Source organism: Fukomys damarensis, unplaced genomic scaffold (genome assembly GCF_012274545.1).
Source record: "Fukomys damarensis isolate Sample0158 unplaced genomic scaffold, DMR_v1.0_HiC HiC_scaffold_37, whole genome shotgun sequence".
Taxonomy (NCBI): domain Eukaryota; kingdom Metazoa; phylum Chordata; class Mammalia; order Rodentia; family Bathyergidae; genus Fukomys; species Fukomys damarensis.
Window position 1 is genome coordinate 3,855,548 of NW_022900949.1, and position 21,287 is coordinate 3,876,834.

Here is a 21,287-nt window from a genome sequence, read left to right on the forward strand (position 1 = left end):
GGTGGGGGTGGGGTGGGTGGGGCCAGCACCAGCCTGAGTGCAGAGGGCAAGGCCTGAAACCTGTGGGAGGCACCAAAGTGGGATGGGCGTGGCTTAGGTGCAGTGGGCGGGGCCCTCACCAGTTTCCGTAGGATTGTTTCGGTGCTGTTGAAACTCTTGGAGCTGGGGTGCTCCACGTTCTCCTTGAATTCCAGGTTGGTGATGGTGAAGTTGAGGGTGAAGTGCATCAGAAAAGGGGCCTCTCCTGCAGCCAGGGGGAAGAAAAGGAGACCAGAATTCACCGATGGGATTACCATGGTTAGAATCACATTAATGAGTCAGATCTGGTTTCAAATTCTCTCTTTCCTTTCCCCAGCTGTATGGCCATGGATGTATTACTTTGACTGTACCTCAGTTTTCTCCACTTTAAAAGGGTGAGGATCATACTTTACAGGGCAGTCGTGACGGTTACATGATTGTTAAAAGAGGTAGCACATCTCTGAAGCCCTGTGACGATGCGTGGGGGGAAAAAGCCAATCCCAAAGTTATAGGGTTTGTATGTTTCCATTTGTGTAATGTTTTCAAAGTCAAATTACTGAGCTGGAGAACAGACTAATGGCTGTCAGAGCTCGAGCTGGGTTTGGAGTAGTTTTGTATCTTGATTGTGGTGGTGGTAGTTAGAGGGAATCTGCCCACGCGATAAAAGGGTGTCGAACCACAAATGCATACAGACACACACATATCCGCATGTGAAATTTGATGAGGTCTCACAGATTCTAAGAATATTGATTTCCTAATTTTGATATCTTACTAAATGTACCTACGGGGAGGAAACTGAGTGTAGAATATAGGGGAACTCTGTATTATTTGTTCAGTGTCTCCTGAATCTATAACTATCCATTCAAAATGAAAACTTCAAAAAGGATATAGTACAGGGCTGGGGATTTAGCCCAGTGGCTCCACCACCTGCCTCACAAACGCAAGGACCTGAGTTCGATTGCCGGTACCACAAAAGGATATAGTAGTGCTGAATATTCTGGCATTCTTTTGTTAGCATTACAATTATCAATTGTGATTGTATCTTCCATTTCAGGCTGATTGGTGAAGGACTACATCTGACTTACTAAACATCTAATCCTCTATGCCTAGTACTGAATAGATTAGCAATAAATATTGGTTGAATTGAATTCCCTGGTAGTTACTGTACTAAATTCTTAAATATACAGTTAGCATCATTTAGAGATGGGCTATGTTATGAGAAATGTATGGTGAGATGATTTCATCAGTGTGGCAGTACTACAGAGGGCACTTCGGCAAGCTGAGACAGTGTTGCCAAGTCATAACCTTATGGGGTCACCATCACATGTGTGATCGTCCTGGATAAAAATATTATGTGGCACACGACTATTTTTCATTTGATGTTCAAAACAAATTTATGAGATATAAATCGCCTTGTTTGGCAGGTAAGCAAAGTAGGCTACAGAGAGGAGGTAAGTAAACTGCCCATGGTTCTCCAACACAGCTGGAGAAATGAAGACAACAGCCTGTATTCTTGAGATTTCAGAGCACGGCAGGAGGTGCCCATGACATTTTCAGGCTCCCTCAGGCCACCTTTTCTCAACATCTCCCAGGTATGCTCTTTAACGCTGGGTAGGTTGACATCCCAGAAGGAGAAAGAATTCATCTACCTGTGGAGGTGGTGAAGTGGCCTTGCACTGAGGAAGTCCATGGTAAGAGGGTAGAGGTCACAGCAGCTAAGGACGAACAGAATAGAGTGAGCAAGGGTAGAGTCTGGACATGGTCACTACCATGAGAATCTTCTCTGTCCACCGTGGGCTACTGAGTGTATAGGGGGTGGTGGGACAAAATGGCCCCTTGCTTTCTTTTCTCCCCAGGGACTCAGCTGCTGTTTACAAGGGATTTGGTGAACGCGTGATCACCAGAGGTGTAAATACTCACTGCTAGGAGTGGGAGGAGAAGCTTGAAAGGTATAACCTGCAATGAGAAAAGAAGGCACAATTGGGATAAATCACGGGAAACATGTCCAAGACACAGGCTGAGAAACATCAGCCCCCACCTCCACCTAAGACTTCAAGTCCACACAGTTGGACATTTTTGATGTAGGAACACTTATGATGCATTTTGTTCCTACAGGCAGACTGCCTGAAGGTTCAATTCCTGTCTTTGTGGGCTTACAATTTATTTGAGGAGATAAACATGCACAAATTTCTAGCACATGAATGTGCAAACTATGCTTTTAAAGGGCTGGAGTGGGTTGTGAGGCATAGAGGAGTACAAATATGATTGGTCGGACTCTTGAATACACATTGACTTCAGCCTCAGGGATTTCCTCTTCCACGTGTCTGGAGAAAGGCTCAGACAAATGTACAAATCACAGCCCAGGAATGCAGAGATACAAAGGACCTGCAAACTGGAAGCCTTACAGGTGTCCTTAGTCATCCAAGGAGAGCAACCAGGTGGAAGATAATACCTAGGATTGGGGTGTGGGCAGGCTGAAGAGCCCACACCTCTTCTTGGGGGTAGATTCTCAGCTTCGGGTCATGGTTACTGAAAGGTTTCTCACCATTGACGTAGAGACTGTCCTTGTCTAGGGCGTAGGAGCCCAGCTCAGTGACACTGTGGGTCTCATGGTTCAGCTCCCAGTACAGCTTCTTCCTGTCCAGCTCGCGGCCCATGGGATCAGGATGGTAAGTGCAGACAGCATCCACTCCAGTGGCTGTTTTGTCTTTCTCAGGCCTGGGTAGGGAGGGACATAGGGATGGGGAGTTGGAGACTCTAAGCTATGCCCCTGAGAAGCCCCACTGAGAGAGGGGACAAAGAAAGCAGGAAGACTGGTGGTAATCAAATGGCCTTGATGCTAGAATTGGGCTGGAAAGAAATAGGACGGCCACAGTCACTGAACAAAAAAAGGGATCAACAAGTGTCAATATTTATGCTAAATTTTATTTTTTATCTTTATTTTTGCAGTACTAGGGATCAACCCCAGGGCCTGGCACGTGCTAGGCAATCACTCTACTACCACTGAGCTACATCTCCAGCCCGTGTGGTAAACTTTGACGTTATAAGACATCATACACCCTGGCACCAGAAGCATAGTGAAGGGGTTCGAAGAAATGAATCTAGGAATTTGCCAGTGTGAAGGAAGACAATGGTGACTTTTAAAGTGCCAGTTCTGTTACTCTGGGTAGGTTTCTCAACCTCTCTGTGGTTTATTTTCTTCATCTGTGAAATGAGGCAATAGTAAGGACCCAACAGCCTCTCCACACATATGTGCTCAATAAAAACATGCACACTTATTTCCATGGAAGGAAAGAATTATTTGCATTTTCCAGTCTTGGAAGGAAGGAGACAGCATGGGGGCTGGTGGTCAGTTGTCCCTGGGATGGTGGATGCACGGTAGTCATCTCTCACATAGCACATGACCTACAGGTCACTCTGGAGTGCTCACCTCAGCAGAATCAGCCTGCAGCCAGAATAAAGGGGCCCGATACTGCTCCTCTGGAACAAAGATTTCAGCTGAGGATGAAAGAGAGAGAGAGCACAGTGAGCCAGTGTACCAAAGGAGTAAGGACAAAATTGAGCTGGGATAAGGTAGGCATTGGAGAATTCTTACCAGGCGATTCAAGATCCTCTCTGTGGTGTTGAATAGCTCAGATCCTGGGTGCTCCATGTCCTTCTCATGATACAGGTTGGTGATAGTGAAGTTGAGGGTGAAGGTTACCAGAGGAAGATTTGCACCTACAGTAGGAAAGACAGGAGGGAAGTTCATTATGAGCTCTATACCTGTAGTCAAAGGGCAGATTGTATTAATTTGTTGTACAATAAATATCTAGAAGGTTTTTTTAATCTCTATTGTTAAACAGTAGTTTCCATTTTCCCTTCCCCTCCCCAGCCACTAGTGACCATCACCGTACTTTGTGAGGTTGTCTACTCTATATACCTACTATGAGTAGAATCATATAAGTAAATAAGCTATGACCAGCTTATATCATTCAGAAGGGTGACCACGAGCATCATGGGTCAGAATTTCCATCATTTTGAGGGTTACATAACAGCCACGAAAGATGTCAACTACATATGTTATTGGTTTTGTAATGTTTTAAATTGTGGTAAAATATGCATTATGTGAAACTTACACCTTGACCACTTGTAGGTGTACAGTTCTGTAGCATTAAGTATATTCACGTGTGAAGCTGATGTCCAGAACATTTCCACCTTGCACAGTTGAAGCCCATGTGTCCCAGTTTCCTTCATCCCTACCCTCTAGTAACTGCCACTGTATTTTCTGTTAAGGAGAGTTTGACTACTCACGATACTTCCTATGAAGGGAATCATACAGTTTTTATCATTTTTCTTGTGTCGCTATCTAATTTCCGCTAACATGCTGTCCTCAGAGTTCGTCCATGCTATAAAATGTACCATAATTTCTTTCCTTTAGGGATACAGAATAATCTATTCGTGTCAGTGCACATTTGGGTTGTTTTTACCTCCGGGCTATTGTGAATAATGCTACTGTAAACACAGGTGCACAGAAAGAAATATATTTAAGTTTTAGTTAAATAGACAACATCACTGTGCCGTATCTTTGTCTCCCCTGTGACATAAGCTTAGGGGTTGGCCCAGAGTTAGGCATTTGGGCAGACAGCATAGATCAGGGTACTGAGGCAGGTTCTTGGGACCTCAGGAGCCCTTAGATCCACATCTGGGAAACATGAGGAAACAGAGCAAGAATCAATTTCATGGCTGAGATCATCAGTGCTTTCCTGATGTTCAGTGGAATCTATGAGGGTGTACAGTTACAGTGATGGCTTTGCTCATTCATTGGCTCACTCAGTGAATCTGCAGTGAGTGCTGAATGAGGTGCTCAGTTCCTAAGGGGAAAATACATGAAAACTGAATAAACCAAATAGAAGTAAATTCCATATAGGAAAGTTATCAAGGTGATATGACAGACAAAACCTATGGTCCAGGTGTGAATGCAGGTACAGTACTTTTTCATAAGAGGTGATCCAGAGACAGTGATTCTTGAGCTATGTTTGGTTAATGAGAAGGTACCAGGGATAGCTGGTTTTCAAAGATAGCAAGTGCAAGGGTCCTGAGGTTGGACAGAGGTCAAAGTGCTGGAAGTATAACCAAGTGCTGGGGGTGACCGAAGGTAAGACAGTGGAGGAAAGAGCAAAACAGGCTAAGCTGTGTTGTGAGTGAGGACCAGACCAGGTAACACTGAAGTTTCTTAGCCCCCTAGAGAATGTTCCTACCTGTGGAGCTGGGGATGGAGGATGTCAAAAGTCCTGGAGCTAATGTGCTGGTCACTGGACCTGAGGGAAAAGAACATGGGAAGAATGACTGGGCCCCACCCTAGAAGAATGTAAGGCGAATGCTGTTAATTTGGGCTCTATCTTGACTCAAACCAAGATCTTGGATGTATTACGGAGGTGCTCTGAGGTACATAGAAAGGAGACAGTGTCGGTGTTTGTTCAGAGAATAGAACTCTGGGGAACAAGGTTTCTGGGGGTACTCACCGCTGATAGTAGGGGTCCAGTACTGGCGGTTATAACCTGCAGGTGGGGAGGAAAAAGCCAGGAAGATCTGTTAAGGAAGGTGAGAGTAAAGGGAAGAGAAGATGGTAGACCTAGGATGGAAGTCGTCACGAAACTTCGCGAGATTCATGGATAAACAATAAAGCTACATTTTACTTGTTCCCTCATGTGTCTCATCTTTTTTTTTTTTTTTTTTTTTTTTTTTTTTTTTTTTTTTTTTTTTTTTTTCTAGTACAGAGGATCGAACTTGGGTCCCTGCACTTGCTAGGCAGGCAGCGGAACCACTGAGCTAAATTCCCAGCCCTTCTGTCTCGTCTCTTGATAGCAGTGACAAACCATCATCATCATCATCATTTTTACCAATACGATGCAAGAAGAGTTTCCTGCGTTGACCAAGAGGGACACACTCTCCACCAGCAATAACACTTCCCAGGCTACAAGGGTAAAACACACTCATTTATGAATGAGAGTGCATGATCGATGCCTTTATAGTCTCTCTGTCTGTCAAGGTAATTTCATCCTGTCTTTGTTATCTCCATTACTTTCCTTCACAAAATATTATGACAGTATAATTTCTCTTTAGTTCCGTTTCTGGTTTTTCTTTTTTTTTAAAAAAAAATTTAATAAATTTTATTTTCTTGTATCCCATCCCCCCGCCTCCTCAAATTTCTGTTTTTTTTTTCTTTCCTGTGATGCAGAACTGACAGAATTGTGGCAGGCTGACAGTGGGGCACAGGGAGGTGGAAGTACAGAGAGACGGGAGAAAAGAATGCTTGGGATGTTAGGGGAAATTCGAGCAAAGGGATGGGATAATGTAAGAAGAGAGCTCTAGGGGTTGGATGTGATTACAATGGGAACCTAAAAGGAATTAGGGAAAACAGCATTTTTCACGAGTTTCTTTTCTTTCCAGTTTATTGACATCATTTCTTCTGATCTGCATGGAGAGATGAAAATAAATACTGGCCCTAGAGGAACCCTATAATTTACTGGGGTTACTCCCAAGCTATCTCACTGTGTTACCAGAACGATCCCAGTGGTGTTTCATTATATTCTGCAATGGCACCACTAAAATCTAGAGGGATTCCATAGCACTTTGAGCATCACACAAAACAAATCCGTCATTTCAAGAGATCCGCTCCGTTTACCCCTGCTCTAAATGAGCTCCGATTTTGGAGAACATCTTTTATGGACACAGAACAGGATGTCCTCTAGACAATCATAGTAAAATACAAACTTCAAACCAGATATAACAGAAATATCCAAGTAGATGTAGAAGAAAAATAAATATTCCTGCATTGGGTCAGGATGTTGTGGGCCCTTTACTGCCCCGGCCTGTCCCGGTAGCTTGGGCTTGCTCTGTTTGTACAATCAGCAGTGTTGACTTGTGGTCAGGAGTCTGGGACTTCGGTAAGTCTCCAACCTTTGGGGTGAGTTTTCATTCTGCCATGTGTTACATCGGGACGATCCCAGGCCAGTGACTCTCCCTGTATTGTCCCTGAGAAAAACTAAGGCCCTTGGCAACATGTCACTGAAACACCCTCTTCTGTGTTCCCCAAACTCCTGCCAAGCCAAAGAGACATTGTAAGTGGACAAGGACTAGGATATCCAGATTGGAATTACCCGAGGGATACTGGGAACCGGGTAAACTAGTGTTATCCGTAGAAACTGCCATCTTGCCTGAATGCTAAGTCAGCTGTTCTTTGAAGTGCTGGTTATACGCTGGGAAAAGCAAGGTCATGATGTCACTGCTATGTAATTCACACCGTAAATGCACCCTTTTTGCTGTAGCTGGGTGGGCAGTGGAGTAACTTGCAGTGCTGCCATTCAGCCAGCCAGCACTGGACACTTAGAGTTCCCTCTGGAGATTTCCTTGTCTGCCTGCTGCCACCACACTGGTGGATTCCTGTCTGGTTCACTACCCTCCGACGACATTGTGCTGATTAATAGTCCAGCCTGTGGCCACTGGATATTTCAAATACCTTCTAGTAACTTTCTTATCTAGCCCAAGACCACTGGGCTCTATCCTTTTCTGCTAGAAAGGCTCTTTTCATTACCTGATGATATTTTAATAAACCTTATCTCTCACAAGCCATCTCTAGGTATTTTCTCTGGTCTCTGGGGAACTTAATTCATGGCCGCAGCACGTCTTGGCCACAGCTGAGATATTCCCTGAATTCATGAGGGTTCTAGGTTAAAAAAAATATCTAGATATATATATCTGTCAACCCACAGAGAATTGGATGAGATTAACATGAGATAACACAAATAAAGTTTGTATCACAATTCCTTGCACAGGAATCTTTCAATAAATATAAGTTGCTATTCTTTGTGTCAGTATTGCTATGAGTGCTGTAAATGATGTGTCCACAGTTGCTATTCGAAGTGTGTTTACTAAAGGTGATAATGTTTCACAAAATCAGTGTAGTTCCAGGTGGCCCGTGGAACTAAGAATTTCCCTTAAGTTGTCATAGCAACGAAAAAAGAGTGGAAGGAAGGTGGATTGAGCACCCCCAAAACATTGAGGAACACTTCATCAGGGCCCACCACCAGTCCATTCTCCCCCCAAAGATCTGCATGTTTAAGACAGGCTCTTATGGGAAGCAGAAGGAAATACAGGTGAGGAGCAATCACTTCATCCCAAAAGGAGGAAAAGATATCAGCTCCTTTGGTGAGTTAAGCATTAAAAAATGACTCCCTAAAGAGACTGCGCCCAAACTACAAGTTTGTGTGCAGAAATTTTTCAACTCTGCCACCGCTGACATTTTGAACTAGTTAATTCTTTATGGCTGGCTTGCACTTAGTGGGATGTCTAGCAGCATCCTGGCCTCTACAAGATAGGAGCCATTAGCACCATGCTAGTCATGACACGAAAATATCTCCAGACATTGCCAAACGTCCCCTGTGATGCAAAATTATCCCCACTTGAGAACTACTGGCATAGAGAGATCTGAGATTGTAGGAGACTCCAGATGCAGCAGGGACCCTCACCGTTGACATAGAGGCTGTCTCTGTCTAGGGCATAGGAGCCCAGCCTGGTGACACCATGGGTCAGCTGGCTCAGATGCTGGTACAGTTGTTCTCTGTCTAGAGCTGGGCCCATGGGGTGAGGTTGGTAGGTGCAGACTGCATCCACCCCAGTGGCTGTCTCATTGTTCTCGTTCCTGGAGTGACGGGGACATCGAGAGAGAGAGAGAGAGAGAGAGAGAGAGAGAGAGAGAGAGAGAGAGGAGAGAATTATACACACCTTCAAACTGGTACCATTTGTTTTTATTCTATCTCACTTGGTCTTAGCCACAAGGCCAAGAAGTGATGGTTTTATTCTATCTTGTATTTTGTGTATTGTCTGTTTTCTCCATCATATTCTCCTCTGAGTTTTCTTTATCGAGGTCTGCTCTACTCTGTAATAAAATTGATCTCCAGAGCCTCAACCTGAATCAACTTCACTGTTCTTGTCCCCATTCTTCTGGGGTCGTTTGGTTCATTTTCATTGCATCAAACACCAGCTCTGTTGTCACGAGGCCCGGTGTCACTCTGAATGAGATGATACTCCAGAGCTCTGTCTCGTGTAACCAAAAGCCTCAGGGATGTCCTTGAGACCCCGTGGGTCCCATGTATCTCAAGTCAAGCTTACTATCCACACCATTACCAAAGCTTTTCTTCTCCCCATGATTCCATGCCAGGATGGGAACCAGACATCACGGAGTCTCCTGGACCTTCCTCTCTCTCTTCATGGCCAAGGTTGTCCAGGCCCAGTCTGTCTTCCTGTGGTCTATCCAACGTCTGTGCACCATCATTTTAACCATCCCTGCTTACATTTGTGAACGCTCTACTTCATATAAATCTCATCGCGTTGGGGCTGCATTTCCAACAACACCATGGTTCCCCCCCCAGTTTGAATAAGTATGACTAATATTTATGAAATACCAGGTGTTAGTATTTATGAGTCGCCTACCCACAGATGTTAATATTTATGGAATGTCTACCAGGTGCACATTTTATATTTGTTGTCTCACTTTATCCTTTGAACAGCTCTGAAGCAGATGCTAATGTGATTCCCATTTTATTTTTAATTTACACCTTTATTGAAATATGATTTGATTTATATATGTATTATATATACATATATATATATATATACATATTCTAAAATGATTGCCTATAGAGTTGAAGAAAAAATGGAAACAGAGTTTTTGTAAATGGGAAGGGTGAAGGGTTGAAAGAAGGAGAGAGATATGGGAAAATAATTTATATATATATTATGTATATATATGTATATATGTTATGTATGCATATATCTATATCTACCTATCTATATATTTATATATATAATGTATAGGTACAGATTCCTCAGGATAAAAGTGATGAGTATGCATGGCCAACATGTACTAATAAAATAAATAAGTTTAAAAAATGTAATTGATAACTCACAGTCATGCTATTAACGTATCCGTCACCTCGCATAGTTTTTTCTGCCGTGTGTGTGCTGAGAACACTTAATATCCACTCACTTAGCTAAATTTCAAGTATACAGAGCAGCATTAGCCATAGTCATTCTCATTTTCCAATTGGGAAAACTAAGTCATGTAGACATTAAACATCTTACAGCAGGTGACAGAAGCAGGATGTGACTTCGTGCATTTGACACTAAAGACCCCTCATGCTTAATCCGGTTGCTGTGTAAAATATTGTGAAAACTCCTTCAGGCTCAACTCCAGCATGAACTCTTGACGGATTCAATAATACTGTGATTCACCCTCTGCTCTTGCTGTTATGATCTGAGCCATCCACTCAGCCAGTCCTCTAATCAACCAATCTACTTCCCTTCCTGCCCCCTTTTCTTTCTTTCTTACTATTTCCTCCTCACTTCCCTTCCCTCTTCCTTCTTTTCTACTTTCCTCCCTTCTTCCTTCATTCCTACCCTCTTTCCTCCCTCCCTGCCTCCCTTCCTTTCTTTGTTTCTAATTCATTCATTTTCTATTTTCTCCCTCTCTACTCTCCAATTTCGCAGACCTTTTCTCCTGTACTGGGCTATTTCTCACATGCTCCATTATGCCTGACAGGCCATGCCTTGAAATAATATCTTCGCCCATCTTCTCTCAGGCCAGTGTACGCCCAACTATCAGAACTGCCTCAGCTGTCATCTTCTGCAGAGACCCTCCACCCAGCTTCCTCAGAGTGAGCTAAAATCCACCCTCTGGGTCCCTTGTAGTCTAATGGTCACACTGGCCCTGCTGTCCTCTCTACGTGGTGGCACTATTGAGGGGATGTGTCGCGGCCAATTCCGTTAGTGTCCTTCACACTCATACAGGAGGTGACCTGAGGTGCTTCATTCCGTGTTTGCTTGCTGAGCTAATGTTGCCCTTTTGATCAGTGAGCCTGAATGCTTCACACTTCTGCTTATCAAGTAAAGATCACTGATAGTCACCTTTCTCAGGAATCCCTGTCTAGTACTGTCAGCGTAGGACAGTACCTTCCATGTCTGGATTCCTGGAAAGTCCTAGTCGTTTATGATCTGTGCCACTTAGGCGCCTCACATAGGTCCTCTCCTTCAGGTGAGCTTCCCCGAGACAGCACAGTCCTTCACAAGGTAAGGAAAGGAAGCCTCACCTGAGCAAGGTCAATCTACAGCCCGAGTAGCCAGTGCCGATGCTGGTGTTCTTGAACAAGGGCTCGAGCTGGGAGGAAAGCACGAGATAAGTGGGGAAAGTCAAGGGGATTGGGTGGAGCAAGGACAGGGTGGGGCAGGGTAGGCACTGGTGGGCTCTTACCAGGTGGTTCAAGACCTTCTCCGTGAAGTTGAAGTTCAAGGAGCCAGGGTGGCCCATGTCTGGAGTGTAATGCAGGTTGGTGATTGTGAAGTTGAGTGTGAAAGGCACCAGGACCGGCCTGAATCCTACAGCTAGAGAGAGAGGGGAGATAGAATGAGAGAGAACCCATCATTGGGAGAGCCCATCATTTTGGTCCTGAGCAAGAGGTGGGACTGAGATTAACACCGTAATCATGGTCACAGGGTCCAGTAAGTGAAGACTAGTATATCCCATTTGGACCACCCTTCAGCCAATCAGAGGAAGGGGAAAGACCTGCACAGTAGATGTGTAACTTTAGCTCAAAAGCAAACCTTGCTCCTCATCCCAGAATGGCCAAAGACTGGTGTAGATATCCCATTGTTAACAGGAGAAGCCAAGGGGCTGGTGGGAGAGAGCTCAGCTAGCATGCACAAGGTCCTGGCTTTGCCTCCTAGCACCACAAAAGTGAAAAATGAAGAGGAGGAACCAAAAGCTTTACTTCTCAGGCTTTGAGCAGTTGAGAAGTCCAAGTGGTAATCACTACCCTGAAGGAAATAAGCATAGAGAAAATAGAGACTCTCTGCTTGGGAAACTTGTGTATGGGGAAAATGCTACTTTATGGAAAGTGATCTGAACAAAGACATGCTGAGCTGAGCTTTGCAGGACCAGAAAGAGCCGGAAGCAACTGAAATCCAGGAACAGCAAGTGTCATGGCTGTGGTGATGGAAGAATGGACCATAGAGCAGCAGAAATGAGCTGAGTGTGGCTAGGGAGGAGGGAGCAAGGGCAAGAGTGGGCAGGCTAAGGCTGAGGCTGGGTGGACATTAGGTCCAGATCATGTGAGAATCCATCAGCTTCTGAAAAGGAGTTGAAGTTTCATGGGGTCTAGAGGTCAGATTCTTACCTGTAGAGCTGGGCATAGGGGTCATGGGTGTGGGGGATCCTAGAGAAAATGTAAAAATGAAACTGCTAAATGGTACACCTACAATGCTTAAATGTCATATTTTGCAGCACACACACACACACACACACACACACACACACACACACACACCCCAAAACAGTTATTCTTACTTGTTCCTGAAGTCACAGTCTCAGAAGCCAAAGTATACATCGCAGGTGTGGTCTCTGAGGCAAAGGGACTTGCAGCTATTGTAGTACTGAAGGTAGTTGTGATCTCACCTGTGGCGGGACTTGAACCTGTGGCAGTTAGATGAGTGGTCTCCACAGTTGTAGTTTTCAGTGTAATGGTTGGACTTACTCCTCCATGACTGGTTGTAGGTAGTATTGGGGACTCCGATGTTATCAAGGTCATAGTGGGGCCTGCAACAGTTTTGGAAGAATCTGGGAGTCTGGATGAAGTTGCAGGTGGTGAGGTTTCTGTGCTCCCAGAAGTTATGGTCTTAGGCTCACCTGTTGCTGTAGGGGCACTGGAAAGCCAAGGGATACTGGGGGAGGCAGTGAGAGTTGGAATGCCCGTGCTGGCCTCTGGTGAAGGGCTGGTGACCCCTACACTGGTGGCCTCTGTTCGACCGGAGAAAAGGGTTGCAGTTGGAGTCCTCGCGCTGGTCTCTGTCCCAGGATGAGCAGACAATGAGGCCGTTTCCACAGGAATACCAGGTGAAGCTGTTGGACCTAGATCAACTCTACCCATCTCGGTCACAGGAGAGGTGAAGAGAGAAGTTTCTGTCTCTGGTTCACCAGGGGAAGCAGTCTGACTTGAAAGAGCTGTGCTAATCTCTACCTCAGGTCTGATGGACAGTGAGGCTGTGGTCTCCAATTCAGGAGGAAAGATGGTTGAAACAGGAAAATTTGTACTTGTCTCTGCACTGGAGTGGGTGGTTATCAAGGCCGTGGTTTCTGTTTCACTAGGAGATATAGTCAAAGTTGGAATAGTTGTACCGGTTAGTGGCCCAGTAGTGACCTGAGAGGTTATCACACCTGGTTCCCCACGTGAGAGAGTCATTGTTGGCACAGGCAAACTGGATTCTGCTCTAGGACTGCTGGCCATTGAGGGTGTGGTGTTTGATCCACCATGGGAAAAACTGGAGTTTGTTCTGGAAGCAGGTGTAATGGTTTCTGAAGAATGAGTGATGGATGAGGTTGTAGCTGGTCCACCAGAGAAAACAGTGAGAGTCAGAACAGCAGGACTGCTCTGTGCCCTAGGATAGGTGACTGCAGAAGCTGTGGTCTTTGTTTCGCTAGGAGAAAGGGTCGCAGTTGAAGTAGCCACACCTGTGTGTGTCCCAGAGTTAGTAACCCGTGGTGTGCCAGGTGAGATAATTGTAGTTGAAACAGGTGAACTGGGTTTTGCCCCAGGGCTGGTAGCCATTGAGGATATGAAGTGTGATTCACTCTGGGGAGACTCTGGGGCTGTTCTGGAAACAGGTGTCCTCGTCTCTGCAGAATAAGTGACCAAGGAAATAGTTGTATCTCGCTCACCATGCAAAACAGTCAGAGTTGGAACAGTTGGACTGGCTTCTGACCCAGGATGGGTGACCCATGAGGCTTTAGTCTTTGGTTCTTGTGAGTAATCAGTCAACTTTGGATAAGTCATACTTGTCTCTGTCCCGGAACTAGTGACTAATGTGGTCACGCTCCCTGGTACACTAGAGGAAGCAGCTACAGGTGGAAGGGATGAACGTGGTCCGGGATGAGTGACCAATAAGGCTGTGGTCTCTGGTTCACCAGGAGAATGAGCCACAGCTGAAGTACTTGTGCTGATTATAGTCCTAGAACTCGTGACCAGTGAGGTCACCACCCGTGGTACCTCAGGTGAAATGGTAGAAGTTGGGACAGCTGAACTGGCTCCTGCCCCAGGGCTGGTAGTCTTTGAGGGTGTGGTGTCTGGTACACTATGGGGAAAATAGGGGATTGTCCTGGAAACAGGTAGGCTGGCTGCTTCAGGATGAGTGACCCATGAGGCTGTTGTATCTGGCTCACCAGCGGAAGTGGACAGAGTTGGAAAAGCTGAACTTGCAACTGACCCAGGATAGGTCACCCACGAGGCTGTTGTATCCAGTTGTTTTGGGGAAACAGTGAGAATTGGAGTAGTTGCACTTTTCTCTGTCTCAGAGCTAGTGGCTGGTGAGGTCGTCTCTAATCTGCCAGCTGAGACAGCTGGTGTTGGAATGGCTGAACTTGTCTGTGTCCCAGCAGAGGTGACCAACGTGGTGGTGACTGCTGGTTCACAAGGAGAAGGAGTCAGAGTTGGTTTAGTTGTGTTGGCATCTATTCCAGAAGTAGGGACCTGTGAAGTCACCGTCTCTGGAACACCAGATGAGATAGTTGCACTTGAAACAGCTGAAGTAGATCCTGTCCCAGGAATGATGATTGTTGGGGTTGTGGAGTGTGTTTCACTAGGGGAAGAACTCAGGCTTTTTGTGAAAACAGTAGAGCTGGTCTCTGCAGGGTGGGTGACCAAGGAGAAAGTTGTATCTGGCTCACCCGGAGAGACAGACAAAGTTGGGACAAAAGAACTGGCTTCTGATCTAGGATGGGTTACCCGTGAGTCTGTGGTCTGTTGTTGGCCTGGGAGAACAGTGAAAGTGGGAAACATAGTGGACTCTGTTCCAGAACTAGTGACCAGTGAAGTCAGCAACCCCACACCGGAAGTTGAGACAGCTGAAGTGGCTTCTTCCCCAAGCCCGGTGGCTGTTATAGGTATGGTATTGGATTCAGTATGGAAAAAAATGGGAGTTGTCCTGGGAATTGTTCGGCTGGTCCTCGCAAGAAGAGGGACTGACGAGGCTGTGGTATCTGGCCCACCAGTTGAAACAGACAGAGTTGGAGCAGCTGAGCTGGAAATTGCCCCAGGATGGGTGACCCCTGAAGATGTAATCGTTGATCCAGAAGAAGAAAGAGCCAGAGTTGGAGTACTTGTACTGGCCACTGCTGTAGATCTAGTGACCAATGAAGTCATCATCCCTGAGACCTCAGGTAAGACAGAAGAACTTGAGACAGACGAACTGGCTTCTTCCGCAGGACTGGTGGCTGTTAAGGGTGTGGCACTGGATTCACGATGAGAAAAACTGAGGGTTGTTTTGGGAACAGCTGAGTCAATCTCTGCTGCATTGGTGACCAGTGAAGCTATTGTATATGCCTCACTCGCTGAAACAGTCAGCGCTGTTGCAGCAGAACTGGCTTCTGATTCAGGATGGGTGACCCATGAGGCTGTGGTCTCTGTTGGCCCTGGGGAAACAGTCAGGACTGGGACTATGCTGTTCTCTTCTACAGAACTAGTGACCAGTGAAGTCATTGTCCCTGGTACACCAGGGGAGACAGGGAGAGTTGGACTGGCTGAACTAGTCTGTGGCCCAGGATGGGTAACCAATGAGGATGTGGTCTCTGGTGTACTGGCAGAAATAGTTGGATTTGGAATACTTGTAATGGTTGCTATTCTGGAACTAGTGGCCAATGAGGTCACTGTATTTGTTCCACCGGGTGCAACGGTGGAAGTGGAAACAGCTGAACTGGTTTCTTTCATAGGACTGGTGGTTGTTTTGGGTGTAGTGTTGGATTCACTATGGGGGAAATGTGGGGCTGTCCTGGGAAGTGTAGGGCTGATCTCTATAGAATGCGTAACCCATGAGGTTGTTGTATGTGATCCACCAGGCAAAATAGTCTGAGATGGAAGTGCTGAACTGGCTTTTGTTCCAGATTGGGTGACCCTTGAAGCCGTGATATCCATCTGATTTGGAGAAACAGTCAGACTTTGGCTACTTGTGCTTGTGTCTGTCTCAGAACTACTAACCAGTGATGTCACCATCTCAGATACACCAGGTGAGATAGTTGGACTTGGAGTGGTTGAACCTTGTGCTCCAAGATCAGTAGCTAAGGAGATTGCGCTCTCTTGTTCATCGGGAGGGGTCAGAGCTGGTTTAGTTGAGGCAGCGTCTGTCCTAAAAGTAGTGACCCATGAGGCTGTGAACCCTGGGGTGTCAGGTGCGACAGTGGTTGTTGGAGTGGCTGGACTTGTTTCTGTCCCAGGACTGGTGTCCACTGAGAGTGTGGTATCTGATTCAGAATGCGGAAATTTGGAGGTTGTTCTGGCAACTGGTATTCTTGTCTCTGCCGGGTGAGTCATCAATGAGACCACTGTGTCTGACTCACCAGGGGAAGCAGTCAGAGCTGGAGTAGCTGGCCTGGTCTCTGCCCCAGAACTGGGGACCACCAAGGAAGTGGTCACTGGTTCTCTACTGAAAGGAGATGGAGTTTCCTTGGAAACTGTTATGCTGGTATCTTCTCTAAGTCGGGTGGCCAGTGAGGTTGTCACCCCTGGAACACCGGGAGAAAGAGTTGAGGTTGTAATGGTCATTCCTCTTAGACTTGTGCTGGCTGATGTTGGGATGAGGAGTGTTCTCAAGGTGGAAATGGAGACCCTAGGGGTCACTGCGGCTATGGAGGTGGTCTTCAGAGCCATGGCAGTTGTCTCTGTGCTTTTAGTTCCTCCTGTGGAAAGTCCTGGGAGTTGGGGGATGCACACAATTTGGACAAAATTATTACAATTACTAGACTGGCTATAGTATATATTTTTACACACAAGGAAGGGGAGAGAAATCTGTCTCAGTTATCTGAGATGTGTCCGAGATATCCCTGGAATGGGAAGGGGGATTGTGATTGGTATTCTCCTAACTTACTTACCTGCCAGTCTTGAGCTACAGTTTCTCCTAAATTTGAGAGCACACTAGTCTACTCCCTGTTCCCAACTGCTCTTTGCACTACCCAGCCCTTCAGCCCCTTGTCTTTGCCAGGCGCACTGTACCGTGGGCAGGTCCCTTACTCAAACTCAGGTTCAAATCCATATCAGAATTCGCCTCCACCTTTGCCCTATTACCTTATGACACCGTCAGAACCTGTCTTGTACTGTCCTTGAAAGTCTGGGTGGTAACGGCTATTAATGTGTGCCTGCTGACCAGACAGCAGGAGGAAGTTTTTGTATCGTGTTCTTGAGAGTTTGTGCTCTGGAATAACACAGACCCATACTAACATGGTCTTTTTTCACCACAGAAGTGTGCAGCTGTTTAGGTCGCCGAACTGTCTTACATATGTATTTTCTCATCTGTAAAGTGTAGCTAAGTACAGTGGCGGCCTCCGAGTTCCACTACCAGAGGTGGTCAGGTGAACGGGACACAGCCTTCCACAGAGAGTAAAGTAGCGTGGACAAAGACGGCTGCTAATCATGGGGGATTCAGAAAATGGCTCCTAGGGAAGAGGGAGGCGACTCTGCGAAGAACACGGAGGCTACCGTAGATTGGCAGAGATTGGAAGAGGCACCACGAAGGGGATTTCACTCTCGTGGTGGAGCCATGATGTTTTGAAACGCACTGCGTCTACTCAGTGATGGTGCTGGTGGGAGTGGTGAAGAGGAGCAGAAGGAAAAAGAACAGTGAAGAAGAGGAAGGCAAGGAAGAGAGGAGGCAGAGTGGGAGAAAGAGGAGGAGGACGGGAGGAGGAGGGGCATGGGGAAGCGGGAAGAGAGAACAGGAAGAGAGAGGAAGTAGGGGATGGGGAGGCGGAGGGGATACAGAAGCTGAGGGACAGGAGGGAGAGAGCGGGGATAGAAGGAGAGGAAGAAAAAAGGGGTGAGGAGGATTAGGGGAGGGGAAGGGGGATGATGAGGGAGAGTAAGGTCGAGAAAGAAGAAAAGGAGGAAAAGGGTGGTAGGAAGAGGCAGGACAGGACGAGGGAGAATGGTTGCCAAGACGTTTCGTACCATTGCTTTGAGCCTCCCGAGAACACTAAATGGCACGTGCTGCTGTTCTCATTATTTTGCCAGAGAGAAAGATGCGAACTCAGCAGTCGTAACCTGTCCGAGTCAAAACGTCTGCCTGCTGCGGAAATCCGAATGTAGTTCTTCCTGAGTTTTAAACCTATATTCCGAGCGACGGCATTGTATTAATTCCCTAACTGAATTTCAGGGTCGTGGGGCCAGGATGGAAAGAGAAGAAAATGTTGTCCTAGTGACAGGTCTTGGCCAGCGTTTTCTAGATCAGCAGTTCTGAACCAGGGGTAGGCTTGCCTCCAGGGAAGGCTTAGTGAGGCCTGGAGACATCTGCGGATGTCGCAGGCAACCGTGTGCATGTAGGGCGTGCTACTACACATCCTACAAGGCCCAGCATACCCCCTTGCCACAATCACCCGCCCCAAATGTCAATAACACAGAAGTCGAGGAACTCTGCTCTGTATTAAATGAAGGATACTGTTGACAGTCCACCTTGAATTTTGCCACCTGACCATCGGGCGTCACCTGAAGCCTGGTGCTGCATTTTCTGGTGACTCGATGTGGCCGACAGTTGAGGGGCCCGTTATGTCCCCATGCAAAGCGTGCACTACAGCTTTTACGACTCTACTCCGAGAGCTGTTGCCCATCCTGCTTCAGGGGCAAACTGGAACTTCCGGGGGTTCTTACCCTCAGGAGCACGCAGTTCACAGTGGTGACCGGTGGGAACTGGATACCTAGCCCTGCCACCATGGCCCTCAGGTAGGGTGATGCAGAGTTTCTCAGAAGTCTTCAGAGGAATGGGTACTCTGTTGCCTACAACTATAATTTCTCAAGAAAGCACCTTCTCTTAGATTCCTTCTCTTCTATTAGTGCCTCCTAACACCATCCCCAGTTTAAGAGAAATCACTTGTCCCTACATTGCTGATTCATCGCCTACTTCTTGGAATAAAGAATGTAAGGTACTTGGACCACAGGATAAAACCAATTGCCTTATTGGGAGTTGACTCTGTCCAAAGCCTAGATCTTGGGAAACTCTTCAAAATGGGTTGGTAAAATAGTTTTGTCTCTAAACAATGCCCGAGGAAATTTATGGATATGGGAAACATCCCGATTTTGCCCCATGATAAGGAGGACTCCTTGCTACATACACCCAAACTTTTAAATATTTGCATAGAGCAAGGAAACCATTAGGTATCTTTCAGAGGAACAGGTTACAATGTCAAATAATGGTATTAGACCAAGGCTTAGGCAAAACCTAGCAAGTTTCTTTACAGTAGGACTTCTTGTTGCCTTCAATACATGTATGCATATGATGACCCTCTAAGAAGAAGCAATATGTTTGCTAAACTTTTTTTTTTTTAGGTATTGGGGATTGAACTCGGGTCCTTATGCTTGTGAAGCAGGTGGCAGGACCACTGAACTAAATCACTGGGCCAACGTTTGCTAAACGTTTGAACACATATTTTCTTATCCTTTTGTTAAAAGATACCCAGGTATCACCAAAGCTTAGGAGGTTTCCTGAATGTTGTTTTATGCCCACACTTGTCTTCATCTGTCACCCATCCCCTTACATTTCACATTTGAGCAAAGGTGAATTTTTTTTTGTAATTCCCAAATATTCCTGGGTCTCATTCTTCTTTATCATTTAACATGCCATTGTACTCTCCATGCAGAAAGTTTTCATCAACTCTTTCTGTCTTTCTAGTAAACTCCTATTCAACCTTTAAAACCCAATTCTCACATTACCTCCTCAGCGATACCTTCCCTCTATAGTTCAGTACGTGTCCATTACATGCTTGTAAAGTTGTATCATGGTTATTTTGTTCCTCTGCTATTTTTCCTCTCAGACTCAGGGCTCCCATAGAGGGAGTGCCAAAGCATTTTAATCTGTGCACCATCCGCTAATAGTATGGTCTCTGACACATACTTATTAATAAATATTTGCAGAGTTAAGCTAACTTATGTCAAATTTGTTAGATTGGTATATCTGACATTGAGCTAAACTCATGCAACATGCTATGTCTAAAGTAAAAAGTGGTAGCACCCGCAGATATCTAGGTCAGACAGACAAACTCACGATAGTCACAGATAGTTCTCCTGAGAAAGTAAGAATTTTGTCTCTCTGGGACAGCAAATAAGGTCACCAATGGGATTACTCGGAAGTAAGCAAAATCTACCTTCGGGACTAGCAGGTGTTGTGGGTGCCAGAGGGCCCTCGATTGGCTGCATGGTGCCTCTGTGTATGGCTTCACTGGGTAGCTGTGTGTTGCGTTCCACGATGCTTTTGGTTCCTGTGAGTGAGGGCGAGAAGAAAACCAGGATAACTCATCTCATTCAGGAGGGCGTGCTGTCTACATGGGTCCACTTCTCTGACTAACCCTCTGCTCTTGGGTCTACCCGTAGCAACTCGAGCCAGGGCTACTCCCTATAAACAACCGCATCCATCCAGAGACCCATGCATCTACCCATAGGTGCGTCCATCTTTCCTTCTATCCACGTCTGCATTTGAGCAGATTTTCTTCCTTCACTACCTTCTTTTTTCCTTCCTGTACACCGACCATTCTTCAGTTCATCCTCTGTCCCTTATTTCCTTTCTTAGTTTCTCTTTTCTCTAATCTTTACTTCATTTTATCCTTCCTTTCATATTTTCTGTATTTATTTATTTCAGTCCTTCCTCCTTTTAATCCCTCCTTCTATTCAGCCATTTAAAAAATGTATCACAGTGAAAGGTGTATTGTCATGGGTCCCCCTCAGTAGTCCCATTATTCTTGTTACTTCTGGAAGCAGAACTGGAAGTCTTCTTTCATGTGTTTTATAGGGTGTGATTAAAAAATATGGTGGATACTGCTGCTGAGTGCTGTGCGATGAAAAGGCAGGCTTGTAAAAATATTATGATGCGTCCTCACGCACCTTATTCAGTGAATGTGGCTCCATGAGGCTTCTGGCTCTTCCCCACAGTCAAAACGACCGTGAGAGGTAAATGTTTTAAGTTGATTCAGAACATGGAGGCAGCCATGACAGCAGAAATAAAGACACTGATGAGAGAGGACTTCCAGGACTGCTTCAGAAAGTGGTAAGAATTATGGGACAAGTGTATTCAAAGCAAGAGGGAGAATTCTGATTAATGGCAATGCATTTTTATGGTAATAATATTTTAGTTTAAACATTTGCCATATTTTTCAATCGCAATTTGTATTTTTTTGGCTATTTTTTTTTTTTTTTTTTTTTTTTTTTTTT

General features: G+C 45.7%; 1 protein-coding gene across 7 annotated transcripts in view; it reads right to left on the reverse strand.

Moving 5' to 3' along the window:
* Muc16 (mucin 16, cell surface associated) overlaps positions 1-21,287 on the reverse strand; it is an 81,200-nt gene that overhangs the window by 47,704 nt on the left and 12,209 nt on the right. For 4 of the 7 annotated variants that reach the window (XM_033759820.1, XM_010605701.1, XM_033759819.1 and 1 more), the window contains exons 2-15: positions 20,228-20,341; positions 12,401-16,789; positions 12,231-12,269; positions 11,309-11,439; positions 11,148-11,215; positions 8,529-8,701; positions 5,523-5,558; positions 5,259-5,318; positions 3,614-3,738; positions 3,449-3,516; positions 2,564-2,736; positions 1,939-1,974; positions 1,668-1,733; positions 120-244 (exon numbers count right to left, since the gene is read on the reverse strand). In XM_033759820.1, the coding sequence (XP_033615711.1) occupies positions 120-244; positions 1,668-1,733; positions 1,939-1,974; positions 2,564-2,736; positions 3,449-3,516; positions 3,614-3,738; positions 5,259-5,318; positions 5,523-5,558; positions 8,529-8,701; positions 11,148-11,215; positions 11,309-11,439; positions 12,231-12,269; positions 12,401-16,789; positions 20,228-20,341 (5,603 nt within the window). The remainder of the gene's footprint in view (positions 1-119; positions 245-1,667; positions 1,734-1,938; positions 1,975-2,563; positions 2,737-3,448; positions 3,517-3,613; positions 3,739-5,258; positions 5,319-5,522; positions 5,559-8,528; positions 8,702-11,147; positions 11,216-11,308; positions 11,440-12,230; positions 12,270-12,400; positions 16,790-20,227; positions 20,342-21,287) is intronic. The other 3 variants (XM_033759821.1, XM_033759822.1, XM_033759823.1) reach the window with 3 other exon arrangements.